This window comes from Taudactylus pleione, unplaced genomic scaffold, assembly GCF_031769625.1.
Source record: "Taudactylus pleione unplaced genomic scaffold, aTauple2 ptg000726l, whole genome shotgun sequence".
Classification (NCBI taxonomy): domain Eukaryota; kingdom Metazoa; phylum Chordata; class Amphibia; order Anura; family Myobatrachidae; genus Taudactylus; species Taudactylus pleione.
The window spans coordinates 4337730-4355156 of record NW_028285128.1 but is presented as its reverse complement, the minus strand read 5'-3'; the positions used below and the strand labels follow the sequence as shown (position 1 = coordinate 4355156).

The following is a 17427-nucleotide window of genomic DNA, read 5'->3' as shown; positions in this document are numbered from 1 at the left end:
TATTTTCGCCTGCTTTTGTCGAAATTAAGGAGTGTGTTTACTAAGCAGTGTTAGGAGAGAGTGAAAAGTGATAAGGTGCCAGCCAATCAGCTCCCAACTGTCATCTCACAAGCTGTGTTAGAAAAATGATTGGGAGCCGATTGGCTGGCACCTTATCACTTTCTTATCACTTTTCACTCTGTCTCCTAACACTGCTTAGTAAATAGATCCCTAAGTTTTGGGGTTTTGGGCCCATCCAGGTAACGCAGGCGATATCACAGATATCTCCTATTGACCTGTCTCTCCCGATGTGGTCCACAGTCCCCATACACCAGTATGGGAACCTAAATTCATCAAGCTCCGAAAATATTATATTTTCGGAGCTTGACTGCCGGACAGTATATACACTGTACAGAGGTAATCAACCACGGTATGTACCCAAAGACAGGCTGGATGTACCGCATCGCTAATGCGATGCTTAGTACATCCTGCCCCTAGTGTGGGATGTATAATGTATTGCAAATACATTGCAATACACCCTGCCCCTGTTCGCATCTATACTGTCGTTTTTAGAACTCCGGTATGTGTGAATATTTACCTGTCGGTATATCTCTTCCAATATAGGGCCCCATTATCATTGATGTATAACCCCTTTCTTTAGACAACAAAAGCTGTAATCTAAGATTACCGATGTTTGTCACCTCATCTAAAGATGACGAGAGCGATAATGCCGGCAATGGGGACCCGGCGCTCCCTTTCGGCTTCAGCAAAGCCTTCCAGACACTGCTGGGTCCCCGCCGGGTGAAAGTGCAATGCACATGCTCGGACGGACTGTCGCACATGCGCATTACATAGAAGCCCATCGCTGGCTGCCAGCAGGTGAGCGGAGGACCTCACCGACGAGGAGTACTTCGCTGGACCTCGCTGTAGTGGTAATTATTGATGAATACCAGTGGCATTTTTGTTTGTATCACTGCGATACTAAACGAAAAATTACACTGGTATTAAGCTTTGTTGTTAAATTGGGCCCATAGAGCTGTCCTGGATAAGAATTTACTTCCAGTTTATGACCCAGAAGTCCTTATGCTATCTATAGCTGTTGTTTATTGCATATGAGTACATTGCTGCCCCATAGAATTCTATGTGGCTTGCAGTGTCGAGTGTTCGCAGATATCTGTGATCCATATGCATTGCTGTAAATCTCCAAAAGTAGAGGTTTTAACTAATTTTACACTTTGATACATCTTGCTCCTAGAAATAGTCTCATTGGCTGCACAGGACCATTCACAACCCTGAACAACTCTGCAGGTTGCACATTCATGTGCTTAGGTCCTGCAGAAACCACAGGAACCTGTTTTCTCTCTTTTGAGAAGTTAAACAAATAACACTTTAAATATTTCCAAGGTAATCTTCCTACTGTTATGTAAATATCTCGTAATCTGAATACAGGACCATTTTAAAGCCATTGTCGTGTTTGTTTGTTAATAGTCTTGTATTACTGTTTGCTCCTAGGTGCTATTGAAAATGCTGGCACTATATAAATAAATAAATATTAAATCATGTACTCTGAACTCCAGAGGAACATTAACATTATCCTCTGCTATATATGTAATAGTTCTGAATTTAGCTAATCCCTTGTATGCATGATTTAACACTTCATACAGATCAGCATTCAAGGGGAAATTAATTACAATCTGCATCTCAGATTGGAATCTCAGATTGGATGGGATGTGTTAAATTCACCCAAATTCACAATGCGATATTTGAATACATCGCAAGGATGTAGCAAATATCGCATGCAGGAACAGAGGGCTTGATTCAGACCCGCTCGCGAGCGCTATGATGGTGGCCCAGTGCGCATGCGCATGACGGAGCCGGCTCCGTCTTACCCATGCGCGAGACCCGGATAGCGACGGGCACACCGTCGCTCCGGGTCTCGTACCAAAGGGGGCGTGCTGTCTATGTTGAGTGACAGCACGCCCCCTTTGGTGGGCGGGCCGGGGGCGTGGCTGCCCAGACGGAGGCGTTCCCATGTGAATGCCTACCGTCTGGGGCCGGTCCCACTGACATCACGGATGTCAGTGGGAGAGATTTTGGCTCTGTTTGAGCCGAAATCTCTCTGGGGCTTGCGTCAACGAGACCCTACCACAAGGGTCGCAAGCCCCATGGTTGTGATGGTCTTGACCATCGCGACCATCTTCCAGGCCGCTTGCTATAGCTGTGGGTGGTCACCCACAGCTATGCAAGCGGCCAGGGGGCCGCTCTAAAAACCAAGAAGGCCGGCCCTGATTCAGAGCGAGCACTCTGTCAGAGTGTCCGGCTCTGAATCAGGGCCAGAGCTAGCTAGAAAGCTCTGTCCCTGCAAATCCCCTCCCCGCACTTCTCAGGGTATTTTTCGCGCGCAAAAATACCCTTAGAGTGGGACTGTGTATTACAATTTCTTTTAGTAAATCTGAAACATATCACATTTCCCATTACAAGTATGGGAATGCTAACTACTTACTAAAAGAATGCAAATTTAAGAGCTTGGAGTAGTTTTTTACGAAAACTACTCCAATTGCCCAGTAATACATTTAGGTGATACTAAAATAATGTGAAATGGGTGTGAAGACACCCATTTTCACATTATTTTAGGGAAAAAAAAAAAAAGATTGATAAATAGTATAGATGTGCAAATATATAAAATTTTCCTTGTAAGTACCCATGTACAAAAAAAGATAACGCAATTTAGAATCTTTTTCAACTTTATCAACAATAAACGGTATATGCCATGCCACCAAAACTGCCACAACCATGTTTTTTGGCCAGGAAAGTAATTTGTATAGACACTATTATATCAAGGGTGTGCCAAATTGGCACTGTCACCTGCTTAAAAATGGGTTTGTTGAAAATTTATTTTTAAGGATGAAATATGTAAATAATTATGCTGTTTTTCCCAGTGGGGTATTGGACCCTCTTATGGAGTGAGCCTTCACTCTACTATAGTCAAACATTTGTGCCATACAAGTTTAGGGTGTAAGCAGCTCAGTGACGGCACCATAATGCCAGAATGACTCTATTCTGGGATCATCCAGAGGCCTGAAACAAAACATGTGCACACAAATGTTAGAACCTGACTCCACGTTTTGAGAAGGAAGTGTAAATTGTGTGTATTTGGAAGCATCAAATCCATAATTGTTGTGATTACAGCTTTTCATTGGTGTCCCTGTTCACACCCCCATTCCACAGGATAAAAAACCCCACAGAATCAGTATTTTAGTATTAGGAGCTGTGCAGAAAAGCCCCCTGGGATCTGGGGAGGGTACAGCACTAATAAGGTGTAGGTATTATTAGTGCATGTTTACAAGATTTTTCTTTTAACGGTTAAACCCCCCTGCGGTTGTTGGCAGCTTGTGTTTATACTTTATAGATGACAAGGGGAAGCAGGCGTAATGAGTAGGGTACTGTTAATAACTTGGATCAACCACTTTTTCATAAAAGCACCATACCACACAGCTTAGTCTTTTCCATCGTCTGTTGTAATTCTGTTATGCAGAAGCACAGCCAGTTGACCACAAACTCTATGTTTAGTACCATGTGCCAGAAATTATTTCGCACATGTTTTAGCATTAGAGGCGAAGCAGGAAGCACTACTGATGAGATGTATGAACATCTCATCGACCGGAGAGGGGGAGCGTTAACTCCCCCTGCGGCGCTACCCGCGAGTGACCCCAGCGCATCAGCCTAGTGCTGATGCGCTGTGTCAGTCCCAGCCGGCTCCACTGAGCATGCGCGGGTTCTTGCAAGTATCTCGAGATCCCCGCGCGCAGCCTGGAGCCTTCAGCCGCCGCAGCTGTGGCAGCGCTATCCCTGCTGTGCGGATAGGGCAGCGCCAGGCTGTAGCTGTCGATAGCGACAACTACAGCGGGCCAAACGGTCAGGCGATCTCACCGTTCATACATGGCCCAGGCTAACGGCGCTGCTATCTTGTAGATAGTGCCAATAATGACAGGGGCCCAAACCCCGATGATACATCGGGGAGAAGCTGTATCGGCACACATAACGTGTGCTGATATCGCTTCTGAGCATCATACATCTCCCCCTATATATGTTCTGTTATGTAGGAAGAAATAAATGCATAGTGTACACTGCGCAGAATGAATTCAGCTTCTATAGTTATGTGAAAGGTAAAACAAAATTGTCGTTGCTCATGACCAACCTAATAGTTTTTCATATGTGCATGTAAAGGGAGGGGTTTAGGAAGAAACAACTCTCAAATAGGCGCTTAAATAATGCTTAGTTAATTGGTACAGCTGTGAAGGAGGAATGTCAAACCTCCTATTAGAATCTAAAAAAAGAGACTAGCATGAAAGAAAGTATAACACATGTAAGATGCATGCTACTTTCACATCATATGTTAACCAGCTCAACGCTCAGTACGATCTACAGCCGCTGATCATTGGGACACTGCATGTGACGACTTAAGCTTTATAGGAGACCTCTGATTTTGAAGGGCATAACTCCGGCTTAAATAGACATTTCCCTCTGTGCTGGTATTATTATTGAATTGTATGCTCTAATTATGTGCTAGAACTGTTCTTGATCTGTCCGTAACTGTAGTGAATATAGTTGTTCCATGCTAATTGCTCCTGTCTTTTTAAGCCACATGAATGACTGTTTTTATGTTTAATTAAATGTAACTGATTTTTAGAATATCGCTTGTAAACTTTTATTATTATCTGTTTAAATCATAGCGCTGTGTTATACTTTCTTCTACAGGGAGGGGTTTACTCTAAGCTAGAAAAATAAGAAAAAAAAATTTCCACACTGTAAAAAGACTTGAATACTATACGATAATAGAAATTCATAGATCTTTGTTGCATATATTTGCAAATACATGGTTAATCACCGGGCTACGTCAAGGCTTCTCTGTACCGGCGTCACTAACGTTACATGATAATACCACCCATTCTGGGTCATATAATTGCACACTGTAGTGCCACATGATAACAGCACATACATAGATATATTTACGTTGAGAGCCAACTCATCTGAAGCTACCCCCAGGACCCCCAAATAGCACTACAGGAACCAGCACACCTTCCCAATACTGGCGACAGTGGGTGTATCTGCATGCAAAATGCTACATTACAGTGTCACAACACCGACACTGTAACGTAGCATTTTGGATGCAGATATCCCAGCAGTTACGCACAGAATATAGGAATGCCCCATATAATTTTAATCAGCAGTAGCTGCTTATGTGCCCTATTCGCTGTGCAACTGCAAATAAGACTCATTGTAAGGGAAAAAGTTGCATGAAAAGACGCTCTGCATTACCGAGTCGCACAGGGCTCACGAGATCTGTGTAACGCGACTTGTCAACGGTGGATAGATGTATGAGGACACATCTGTATATACATGTCTATTAGTGTGTGTGTGTGTGTGTGTGTTCACACAAGTTTCTCTTGCTCTGCAGGAAGAGCAGTTACCAGCAGTCAGTGGCCGCGCTCGTAAGGGTCGCCCATCTCAGAAGTTGCTGTGCTGCCTGGGAGGAGGCGCGGTTGTGCTGTAGCGTGGGGCCTAGTGCAGACTCTGGGCGATCCTATTAGGATTGGCTATCGATCAGTCTGAGTGGCCGTGGGGGAGCCGTCCGCTGCTGCACTGAGCTCTTAGAGCTCAGGCTGCAGGAAAATTGATTTCCTGCAGCCACGGGTGGTTTTAGGATCGCACCCCTCCTGTAGCCTGGCTGGCAGGAGGAGGCTGAGGAGAAGTTGCCGCAGCAACCGAGGGGCAAGCTGGATGGGCTAAGCCCGGCGGCTGCTGGAAGATCAGCTTACAGCAGCCGCCTGTAGCTTCTCTGACACGGTCGCTTCAGATAACTGTCAGGCACAGCTCATCCTGGCTACGACCACGCAAGGAAAGTGGTTAACCAATTTTATGTTCTGGGTGTTTATGCGCACATAACACGGGAAGTAGTTTATTTTGCAAGAGGTTTTTGCAGTTTAAGTAATGCCTAATAAGAAATGTATAGTAACTGGTGGTTTATAACATGGGCACAAGGGGGTCATAAGTGTCTGTGACTGGTACCTGACATAAAGTGAAGATTTTGCTACATCCCTCACATTAGCCCCTTACTGGGTAAATCATGTCAATTAAGCAAGTGCATTGGGGGAAGGGGGGTTGTGTGATACTATTTCATTTTTAGTATTTTTACATTGTGCTTTTAAAATAATTATTTAGATATCTATTATTGCTATAGAATGAATTCAAAATGTCAGAGTTATTAGCAATGCTGTGAGCTGCAGAAAGTCATCAGTCACAGAAGCTGTGAATAAGTTGTTATATAACATAGCATGTCCATGTCTCCACAAAAGAGAGCAGCGCTGTAATGACGGGTTTGTGACCAATGACACAGCCCTAGGCGCAAAGCAGAGGGATGGCGCTATTACTGCCCCAGTGACACCTGGGAAGGCACCCTGCTGCATGGAGATAAGCCTGCCACCTGGCTTCCTTCTCCTGGCCTCCACTTATGTGACGTCATGATATCACATGTGCGGAGGGCGTCTCCAGTTTGTATTTTGCACCAGGTGTCAAGCACCAGAAAGTTATTATCCTCTAAGCCAGGGCTTGACAAATTTTTCTAAAATCTAAGAGCCAGGATGAAAGTGTAGGAGCCAGATCACTGTCCCCCCAAAAAAATTACAGGAGTGATTGAGGAGCACAGCTCTGTGTGTTATGCAACTGTTATACACATATACTAGTCCACAAAATGGTCGCAGTTGAATGGATATAGTAACACGGAGACCCCATCACTGCTCTGCACAGCTCCCCTGCTCCACTCCCACCCTCCAGTAATAATGCACCACATTTCATATAAAACAATGGTGCCAGAAAGTACAACAGAACCCCCCTCCCCTCGTGCTCACACCACTATCCCTCTGAAGTCGCTCCACAATCCCTGGCCATGCATAGATCCTATTACTGGGGAGCTCTATGCAGCCCAAGATTGGGGACAGTAGATAGCCGGGATGTACAGGAGAATCAGAGTAGACTGAGACAGACCGCATGGGTCAGAGCAGGCCAGGATGGAGAGGAGTAGTCAGTGCAGGATGGGATGGACAGGAGGAGTCAGCGCAGGATGGGATAGACAGGAGGAGTCAGCGCAGGATGGGACGGACACAGGCACAGCAGTCACCGCAAACGACACTCAGCACATGCACTCCTCCGGTGCATGAAAGGAACGCCGCAATACTATAGGCTCATGAGGATCTGCCTCCTCCCGGTAGCCAGGCAGCAAAATCTGGTAGCCATGGCGACCTGGCCCCTGGGATTTGTAAAGCCCTGCTCTAAGCAGGTACATACAGTGCCTTGCAATAGTATTCACCCCCCCTTTGCATTTTTCATGTTTTGTTACCTCACAACCTGGAATTAAAATGGATTGTTTGAAGGTGTGCATCATTTAATTCACCGAACATGCCTACAACTGTGAAGTTGTGTTTTTTTTATATTGTGAATCAAACAACATTTAGGACAACATAACAGAAAACTTCAGCATGCATAACTATTCACCCCGCTAAAGTCATTATTTTGTTGAGCCACCTTTTTGCGGCAATTACAGCTGCAAGTCGCTTTGGATAAGTCTCTATGAGCTTGCCACATCTTGCCCCTGGGATTTTTGCCTATTTCTCAAGACAAAACTGCTCCAGCTCCTTCATGTTGGATGGTTTCCACTTGTGAACAGCAATCTTCAAGTCTGACCACAGATTCTCAATTAGATTGAGATCTGGGATTTGACGAGGCCATTCAAACACTTTAAATGTTTCCCCTTAAACCACTCGAGCGTTGCTTTAGCAGTATGCTTCGGGTCATTGTCCTGCTGGAAGGTGAACCTCCGTCCCAGTCTCAAATCACAGGCAGACTGAAACAGGTTTTGCTCAAGAATATCCCTGTATTTAGCACCATCCATCTTTCCCTCGACTCAAATCAGTTTCCCAGTCCCTCCTGCTGAAAAACATCCCCACAGGATGATGATGCTGCCACCACTATGTTTCACTGTGGGGATGGTGTTCTTGGGGTGATGGGATGTGTTGGGTTTGCGCCAGACATAGCGTTTTCTATGGTGGCCGAAAAGTAAAATTTTAGTCTCATCTTCCTCCATACATTTGGGGAGTCGCCCACATACCTTCTGGCAAACTCAAATCGTGTCTTCTTATTTTTATCACTAAGTAATGGCTTTTTTCTGGCCACTCTTCCATAAAGCCCAGCTCTATGGCGTGTACGGCTTATTGTGGTCACATGCACAGAAACACCAGTCTCTGCTGTGGAACTCTGCAGCTCCTTCAGGGTTACCTTTGGTCTCTGTGCTGCCTCTCTGATTAATGTTCTCCTTGCCCGGTCTGTGAGTTTTGGTGGGTGGCCCTCTCTTGGCAGGTTTGTTGTGGTACCATGTTCTATCCATTTGATGATGATGATGGATTTGCAGGTGCTCCGGGGGATCATGAAATATTTGGATATTTCTACTTCAGGGTCCATAGGGTATCCACAGGATACCTTGGGGTATAGGTGTGACGTCAGTCGCAGGGCACCAAAGAGTTAAGCTTTCAGCCTCCCAGGATGCACTAGGTCCCCCTCCTATACCCCGCCCCCGGGCCAAGGCACCTCAGTTTAGTTTGGTGCCCGGCCGGAGTCGGGTGCACCTGTTGGAGTGGGGGCTAGAAGAGCCCCTGAAGCTTATTCTTCATGCAGCTGTGGCTGCACAACTGGATGTACAGCATGGACAGTCAGTCCTGACGTCCATGCTGTCTTCCCTACACCCCGCCGGTACCAGAACGCCGGTACTGATCCGGGGATGCTGGTGGGCGTCTGGGGTCACAGCTAGCGGTGACCCCAGATGCTCCGGACCATGGCCGGATTCAAGGGGGACAGAGGTAAGCAGCGGGGTCCCGCGGTGGGTCCCCGCTGATCACATGGTCCTAAGTCCCCAGGCAGGGGGCTCCCTGGGGACTGGCTGCAGCGTGGAGCCAGGCGACCAACCTGCGCTTCCACTACCCCCTGGGACAGCGGACCGCAGCAGAGCGGTAGCGCTGCGGCGTCCCAGGGGTTAAATGCATGCCAGGGGAGCGCGCCTTCCCTGTCTCACAGCCGGCGCCTCCCCCGCTGCACACAGCCCTCTCTGCATGCTGCCGACTGGTCCTGTGGCAGCGCTCCTCCCCCAGGCCAGCCTCCTCTCTGCTCCTCGGCGGCCATCTTCTCCAGAACGCATGGTGAACGCTGCTGGAAGCGCTGGACGGAAGCATCGTGGTCTGGGTCCCCCCGCATACCTCTCCTCCGCTGTGGTCAGGTCTGTGTATGCAGCGCTGTGTCCTACCAGGCCCTGTGTCTGTGTAGTTGAGTGATCAGCGCTGTTAGTGCAGGAATTGTTATTTCTCTGCATTGTATGTGACTGTGCTAGCGCTGCTGCCTGTAATCTTTTCTTCATCTAAACTGTCAGCTTTATTACTGTCCCTGTTCTTTCTGCTAAAGCCCTTGCGGTGCGGTGCTGCAGGGTGGTCTCTCGCCTATTTAATACTTAATTGGTGAGAGAGGTCACATACGTGGTGCCATCATGTCTGAAAGTGATTTTCCCCTCCGGCTACAGTGTACCACGTGCAAAGTACCGTTAGCGGAGGGGGAGGGTAGCGCGGAGGGCCTTTGCCGGCAGTGTTTGTCCATGGCGCGGCCTATTACGGTTACAGCACCGGTACAGGAGCCGCCCTGGGCTTGTTTCGCTCAGGCGTTAACAGCTTTAGTGGGCCAGTTAGCTCCGCAGCCCGCGTTTACTCCGATGGTTTTGTCCCAGCAGTCTGTGGTGTCGTCACCCATGCAGGGGTTCCCACGACAATTGGTGGTACCCCACAGTCTCCCTATTTCCCCGCTCCCGGGTTCTCAGGAGCCAGCGTGGGTTAACTCCCTGACGAGTTCTGTACAGCACTTGTCGGATGTGTTGCAAGGGGAGTCTGTGATGCGGTCTCATAAAAGGCCGGTGGCGTCTCTGTCCGCTCCTTATGAGGATGACGAAGGGACGTCTGATGATGGGGAGATTCTAGATCCTTACGATCAGGAACCTCTCCATACTAAGGACGCTGATGCTAAGTCCAAAGTATATATTCCTGGACTTATTCGGGCGGTCCGCACAGCCTTGGTGATTGAGGACGAAGTTCCCCCAGCGGCTAAATCTAAGTATGCCTTTTTCAAAGATGTGAAGGGCGATGCCACAGTCTTTCCTCTTTCGGGTCAGTTGGTGGACCATTTAGAGGAGGCGTGGAAACAACCTGGCAAAAGATACCAGCCGCAGAGACGCCTGGCGGTGGCTTATCCGTTCGCGGATAATTATTTTGCGAAGTGGGAATCCCCTCCACAGGTGGATTCTCACGTGACCCGTCTTGTCCGTAGTGCCACATTGCCGATGCCATCCATGTCCTCCCTTAAGGATGCTACGGACCGCAAGGTAGAAATCTGCCTGAAGTCCGCTTATTCCCTTGCAGGGGGGGCAGCACGGCCGGCTATGGCCATTTGCTGGGTTGCCAGAGCGATGGAGCGCTGGGCGGATTCATTAGAGGCTTCTTTTGAATCCGACTGTCCGGCCGATCAGGCGGAGTTGATTGGCAATCTCCGTGATTCGGCCACCTACATCAACGAGGCGGCTCTAGACATTAGTACTCTGGTGTCTAGAATTTCTTCAGCAGCGGTAGCTGCTCGTCACACCTTGTGGCTGCGATCCTGGAAGGCGGACGCAGATTCCAAGAAAGGTCTGGAAGCGTTGCCGTTTACCGGAGAAGTTCTCTTCGGTCCGGATCTGGATAAGATTGTGGCCACGCTGGCGGCAGCCAAATCTGCCTGTCTCCCGTCGGCCGCTGCTCCTTCTGGTTCGGGACCATCGTCCTTTCGGTCATCTAGGGCCCAGGGCAGGCCCAAACCACAGTCGTTTCCTCGACAGGCTGGCCCTAAGAAATCGGTCAAGCCCCGGAAGCAGGCATGGAGTACCAGACGTCCGGCCCCCAAGCCAGATGACAAGCCTGCGGCCTGACGGTCCGGGCCTCCCTTTGGGGGATCCCAGGGGGGGAGGCCGCCTGCTACAGTTCGCCCAGTGTTGGTCGACCACTACGACAGACACTTGGGTTCTGGAGGTGGTTTCTCACGGATACGCCCTCTCCTTCCGGCACAGACCCCCGGCTCGCTTCTTCACCACGGGTCTCCCATCAGACCGGAACAAGGCTACGGAGCTGCGGAAGGTATTGCACACTATGCTCCAGGCTGGAGTTATAGTGGCGGTTCCATTCTCCCAGAGGGGCCAGGGTTTCTATTCAAATCTATTTTTGGTACAGAAACCCAATGGGTCATATCGTCCGATTCTCAACCTCAAAGCACTCAACAAGTCTTTGCGGGTCCCGAAGTTTCGGATGGAGACCCTACGGTCCATCATTCTGGCGCTGGAACCTGGGGACTACTTGGTGTCATTGGACATACAGGACGCTTACCTGCATGTCCCTATTCTTTGGCGCCATCAACAGTTCCTCAGGTTCGCAATCAGCAGCGACCACTTCCAGTTTCGGGCGTTACCTTTTGGCCTGGCAACAGCACCACGTGTTTTCACCAAGGTGATGGCGGTCATGGCGGCTTCTCTGCGGCTGCAGGGAGTCCGCATGTTGCCATATTTGGACGACCTGTTATTGGTGGCAGGATCTCCAGAGCTCCTGTTACGCCACTTGGACCTGACCATTGCACTGCTGCAACGGCACGGCTGGCTAATCAACTGGCAGAAGTCCACTCTAATCCCGTCTCGGAGGATTCTGCATCTTGGAGCCTTATTGGACTCGGGACAGCAAAGGATCTTCGTGACGGAGGACAAGATCTCTGCTTTACAGTCAAGGGTGCGCAGTTGTCTGCACAGCCGCCGGGTGTCCTTACACTCGGCGATGAGGTTACTGGGCTCCATGGTGTCGGTGTTCGACATGGTGGAATACGCCCAGTTTCACTCCAGATCTCTGCAGCTCCTGATCCTGTCCAAGTGGAACGGGCTGACTCAGTCTCTGAAGTCCCAGACGATTGTGCTCACCCAGGAGGTTCGCCTGTCCCTTACGTGGTGGTTACAGACGACCCACCTCAACAAGGGACGTCCGTTCTGGGTTCCAAATTGGGTCCTGTTGACAACGGACGCCAGTCTTCGGGGCTGGGGAGCAGTTTCGGGTCCACACTTGTTCCAGGGCAGGTGGACGCCGACAGAAGCGGAGCTTCCAATAAATATCTTGGAACTCCGTGCGGTCTTCAATGCTCTCCAGCAGGCACAGCGGTTTCTCCAGGGTCGCCCGGTGCAGGTCCAGTCGGACAACGCTACCACCGTGGCCTACATAAACAGGCAAGGAGGAACTCGCAGTCGGGCGGCTCTCGTAGAGGTCTCTCGGATCCTGGTTTGGGCGGAGCGCAATCTTCCGGCCATATCAGCGGTCTTCATCCCGGGAGTGCTCAATTGGGAGGCGGACTTTCTAAGTCGCCAGGACGTTCATCCGGGGGAATGGTCCCTGCACCCGGACGTTTTTCAACTACTGGTGGACAGGTGGGGTCTTCCAGAAATCGACCTCATGGCGTCCCGGCACAACAACAAGTTGCCGGTGTACGGGTCTCGCACAAGAGACGAAGGGGCGTCTCTGGTGGATGCTCTGTCCGTCCGGTGGACGTTCCGGTTCGCATACCTGTTCCCTCCGGTCTCCCTTCTTCCACGGGTAATCCGGAAATTCAAACAGGAAGGAGGGACGCTCCTGTTGATAGCTCCCGCGTGGCCCAGACGGCACTGGTTCTCAGACCTTCAGGGTCTGTCCGTGGACATTCCTCTGCGGTTGCCGCTACGACCGGACCTTCTGTCTCAGGGTCCTTGCCTTCACCCGGACCTGACTCGGCTGTCTTTGACGGCGTGGCTGTTGAGACGGCCATGCTGAGGTCCCGGGGGTTTTCCAGCTCTGTGGTGCGTACCATGTTGCGAGCTCGGAAACAGTCTTCCGCGAGGATATACCATCGCGTGTGGCATACGTTCTTCCAGTGGTGTCGACCGAGAGGTTATGCACCGCGGGAGTTTCGTCTGTCTCGGATTCTCGCCTTCCTGCAAGCGGGACTAGATCATGGGCTTCGCCTTGCTTCTTTGAAGGTACAGGTTTCGGCCCTATCTGTCTGGTTTCACCGTAGGATTGCTACAATCCCGGATGTGCGCACCTTTATGCAGGGTGTTCTCCGCATTCAGCCGCCCTTTGTTCCACCTGTGGCGCCTTGGGATTTGGCTGTGGTCCTGAGGGCTCTCCAAGGACCGCCGTTTGAACCACTGGGCTCAGTGGATCTTAAATGGCTAACAGCTAAGACTGTTTTCCTTCTGGCCATTGCTTCGGCCAGACGTGTTTCTGAGTTAGGGGCTCTTTCTTGTAGACCCCCTTTCTTGGTTTTTTATGGGAACAGGGCAGTGCTCCGCACTCGGCCCGAGTTTCTTCCCAAAGTTGTTTCCCAGTTTCATATTAACGAGGAAATAGTTGTTCCGGCCTTTAACTCACCGGGTCTTTCCGTGGGTGAGGCCTCTTTGGATGTTGTGCGGGCCTTAAGGACTTATGTTGACCGCACTTCTTCGTTTAGGAAGTCGGACGCTTTGTTTGTCCTCTTTGGCTTCCGTAAAAAGGGTTGGCCTGCTTCAAAGCAAACTTTGGCAGCCTGGATCCGTATGGCTATTTCTGAAGCTTATCTTCATGAAGGCCTACCGGTCCCTCCTTCTCTGAAGGCTCATTCCACTAGGTCTGTGGGTCCTTCGTGGGCAGCTCGACGTGGTGCCTCGGCAGTTCAGATCTGCAAGGCTGCTACGTGGTCTTCTGTCCATACCTTCGTGAGGTATTACAGGTTTGACACCTTCGCCTCTCAGGATGCTTCCTTCGGGCGGCGGATTCTCCTTTCTGCACAGGAGCGTCCCCACCCTTAAAGGATACTGCTTTGGGACATCCCCAAGGTATCCTGTGGATACCCTATGGACCCTGAAGTAGAAAATATGAGATATGGTAAGAACTTACCCTTGTTATCTCTATTTCTAGGAAGTCCATAGGGTTCCACAGGACTCCCGCCCTGTCGCACCTGTGCTGCAGATGGGCTTTGCTCTGGTCACCGGTTTTCCGTCTCCCTCTGGTGAGAATGTGATTCTTGTATGTGTCCAGATCTTTGTTCTCTCTCTTCCTTCTCCTCCTCCGGCCTATGGCTTGGTAACTAACTGAGGTGCCTTGGCCCGGGGGCGGGGTATAGGAGGGGGACCTAGTGCATCCTGGGAGGCTGAAAGCTTAACTCTTTGGTGCCCTGCCACTGACGTCACACCTATACCCCAAGGTATCCTGTGGAACCCTATGGACTTCGTAGAAATAGAGATAACAAGGGTAAGTTCTTACCATATCTCATATTTTTTTTATAACCCAACCCAGAATTGTACTTCTCAACAACTTTGTCCCTGACTTGTTTGTAGAACTCCTTGGTCTTCAAGGTGTGATGCCTCTTGATTAGTGGTGTTGCAACCTCTGGGGCCTTTCAGAAAAAGTGTGTTTATACTGACAGATCATGTGACACTTAGATTTCACACAGGTGAACTTCATTTCGCTAATTATGTGACTTCTGAAGGTAATTGGTTGCACCAGAACTTTTTGAGAGGCTTCATAGCAAAGGGGTGATTACATATGCACATGCCAATTTTCAGAATTTTATTTATAAAGATTATTTTCTATATATATTTTCCTCATTTCACTTCACCAAATTAGACTATTTTGTGCAGATACATCACATAAAATTCAAAAATTCAGGTTGTAATGTAACAAAAAAGGTAAAAAGCCAAGGGGGTGAATACTTTTGCATGGCACTGTATATGTGTTTGTCCTGTGGTCAGCATAGGATGCAATTTGTGTGGGCCTACTGTACTTTGGTTGATCTTACACAACCCCTTACCCCTTGGCGGAAAGTGTTGCAATCAGAAAATGTGTCTCTGTAGGCATGGCTAAGGAGGAGACTTTTTTTTTTTTTTTTTATAAATCTTTAGCAAAATGCGTCTACATTATGCCTTAGAGTATGGGTGGGCAATAAGCGGCCCCCCAGCTGTTGTAGAACTATACATCCCAGCATGCTCTTCCACAGTTTTGCTATTTGGCCATGCTAAAACAGTAGCAAGTCATGCTGGGCTTTGTATTTCAACAACAACTGGAGGGCCGCTTATTGCCCACCCCTGCCTTAGAGTGACTATTAACTATGGTACAGAATCCAGTAATGATGTGAATGTGGAAGAAACTGTCAGATATTATATGTTTTCTGTGATTTTATGACTCCTCCTCTATGATGATGTGTATACCATATTGGTGCCCAGCTGTCTTGAAAAAAGGTTGTGGGGAACAAAACATTGATATTTGATCCTACAATAAATCACTTTCCCAAGTCCTATATGCACCACTCTTCATATATTTTGTATTTATAGTCAAATAATCTCTTGCCTGTAAACCTGTTATCCAGAATGTTCCGAACACACAAGAGAAAAAAGTATTACTTCTGTATGGTGACTTTGCAATATGGGTAGATGTGATCACTATATTTCTCCCTGCCGTTACTATGAGGAGCTCTGGTAAATATCAAACGGGTAGTATGGGGAAAGGCCAGACTCATTTTTAAATGTTTTAGAATGATATTAGTCATAGTGCATCAAACAGTGGAAAACCTTATCTGGAAAGCACAAATTCCCAAGCATTCTGGCCAATCTCATACCTGTACAGTATATCCTTATGTTACAGTGACGATCTGTGTTTGAAACACCTTATTGATATTCATTTGTTTTCTGTGTTTCAGTGCTGGCTGATGACTGTGCAGCATACGTGGACTCTAACTATCAGCCTCATCAAGCTCAGACCTGCATTCTGTCCTTCTGCTCTGGAACTTGTACAAATCGGTACTGTAATATAATACCTGGATTGAAACTGGATCAGAGCCAATTCATATGTATTTTGAACAAGTAAGTTGAATTAAGGAGTGTCCTCTTCTGTGGAGTGAACATGTTTTTACTAGCTATATAACACATATTTCTACAGTCGTATGTTATGTTCATGTACAGGCTATGAGGATAGAGGATGGTTTCTTGTTCCAGTCTCTTTTATCTGGCCATGCTCCTGCCGATGAGGAGAGAGAGAGAGATTAAGATTTATTTCATGTATTTCTTGCAGCTAGTGATGTTTGTGATTTCTGTTCACAGGTAGCCTAAATATCCCAACTTAGGGCCGTATTCATTTAGAAGCGAATAGCCATTTTCCGCAAAAAGTATCGCTGATCGCGGCTTTCATCATGGTCGGAACTTATCTCCAAATTCAATTCCAGACGGTTTTTGCCTACGTGGAAAGTCAATGCAATGTAGCGAAAAAGATTCGCCTAAGAATAGCAGGAGAAAAGAATGCAACATTTTTATTATGTGGTGCAAACGTGGGAAAACCACTCAGAGCCCTTGGGACAGCCCCCAAAGGACAACTGTGTAAAAACGGGAAAAAAAACATAAGAACTCCCCAAAAAAGTATTTTCATTTTGGGGGCGAAAAAGTACAAAGTGGGGGACAAGCATAAAAACTAGGGAAATAGCGTTCTTAGGGGTCTGTAAGGATAAGTCAGGTGTTTTTAGGATTGCAGATGCATGCAACAGGTGCATTTTTCACGTTTTTTAAAACTTCACTTTAGAGACTTTAAAAGATCCTAGCACCCATTTTGAAGTACCCCAAATTTGATAAGACTACTTATTTTCACCAAAAAATACTGCTAAATGCCATTCTTCACCACTTTTACAAGGACGCTAATAACAAGGATTTTAAACAACTTCAGTAGCCCATATAGTTTTATTAGGGCTATTGGAACACTTCTACATTGATCCGCAATGTTAGTGCATCTTTTTGAGGGGTTCAGACTGATTTCCCTAATTCTGACAGCACTTTCCTCCTGTTCTGCATTCGCCGCTTCCCGTTTCCGGGGACGCGCAAGATAAGTTTTCGCGTCCAAAACACGCAATGTAGGCGAAAAGTCGGGTAGGTTGAACTTTTTTGCCGACGCAAAACTAATTGAATACAGCCCAAAGTCCCAATTCGGTCGCAGTGCCCTGAACGTCCAGCATGATTCACATGCTGCAGGAGTTTGGGAGAGAAAAGTTTATGCAATTGCCGCTACAAACTCTGATTCAGCAAGGATCGCAGTTGCTTATACACACGCAATCGTCCAATTGTTGCGTTCTGCGCACACGTACTGCGATACACTGCAAATAAAGCTAGATATAGTCCTGCAACACAGATATTATAATGCATCTTTACCAGCAGTGAAACATGCTAGTAGCGATTATTTGGTAAATTGTTCTTAATGATCTCATAATCCAGTTTCCATCTCAGACCGGTACATTTGTCTTCTTATCTAG

At 48.0% G+C, this 17427-nt stretch overlaps 1 protein-coding gene across 2 annotated transcripts in view; it reads left to right on the top strand.

Moving 5' to 3' along the window:
* LOC148477310 (uncharacterized) overlaps window positions 1-17427 on the top strand; it is a 45839-nt gene that overhangs the window by 8094 nt on the left and 20318 nt on the right. For both annotated transcript variants that reach the window (XM_088456892.1, XM_088456893.1), the window contains exon 2: window positions 15835-15997. In XM_088456892.1, coding sequence (XP_088313018.1) covers window positions 15835-15997 — 163 coding nt within the window. The remainder of the gene's footprint in view (window positions 1-15834; window positions 15998-17427) is intronic.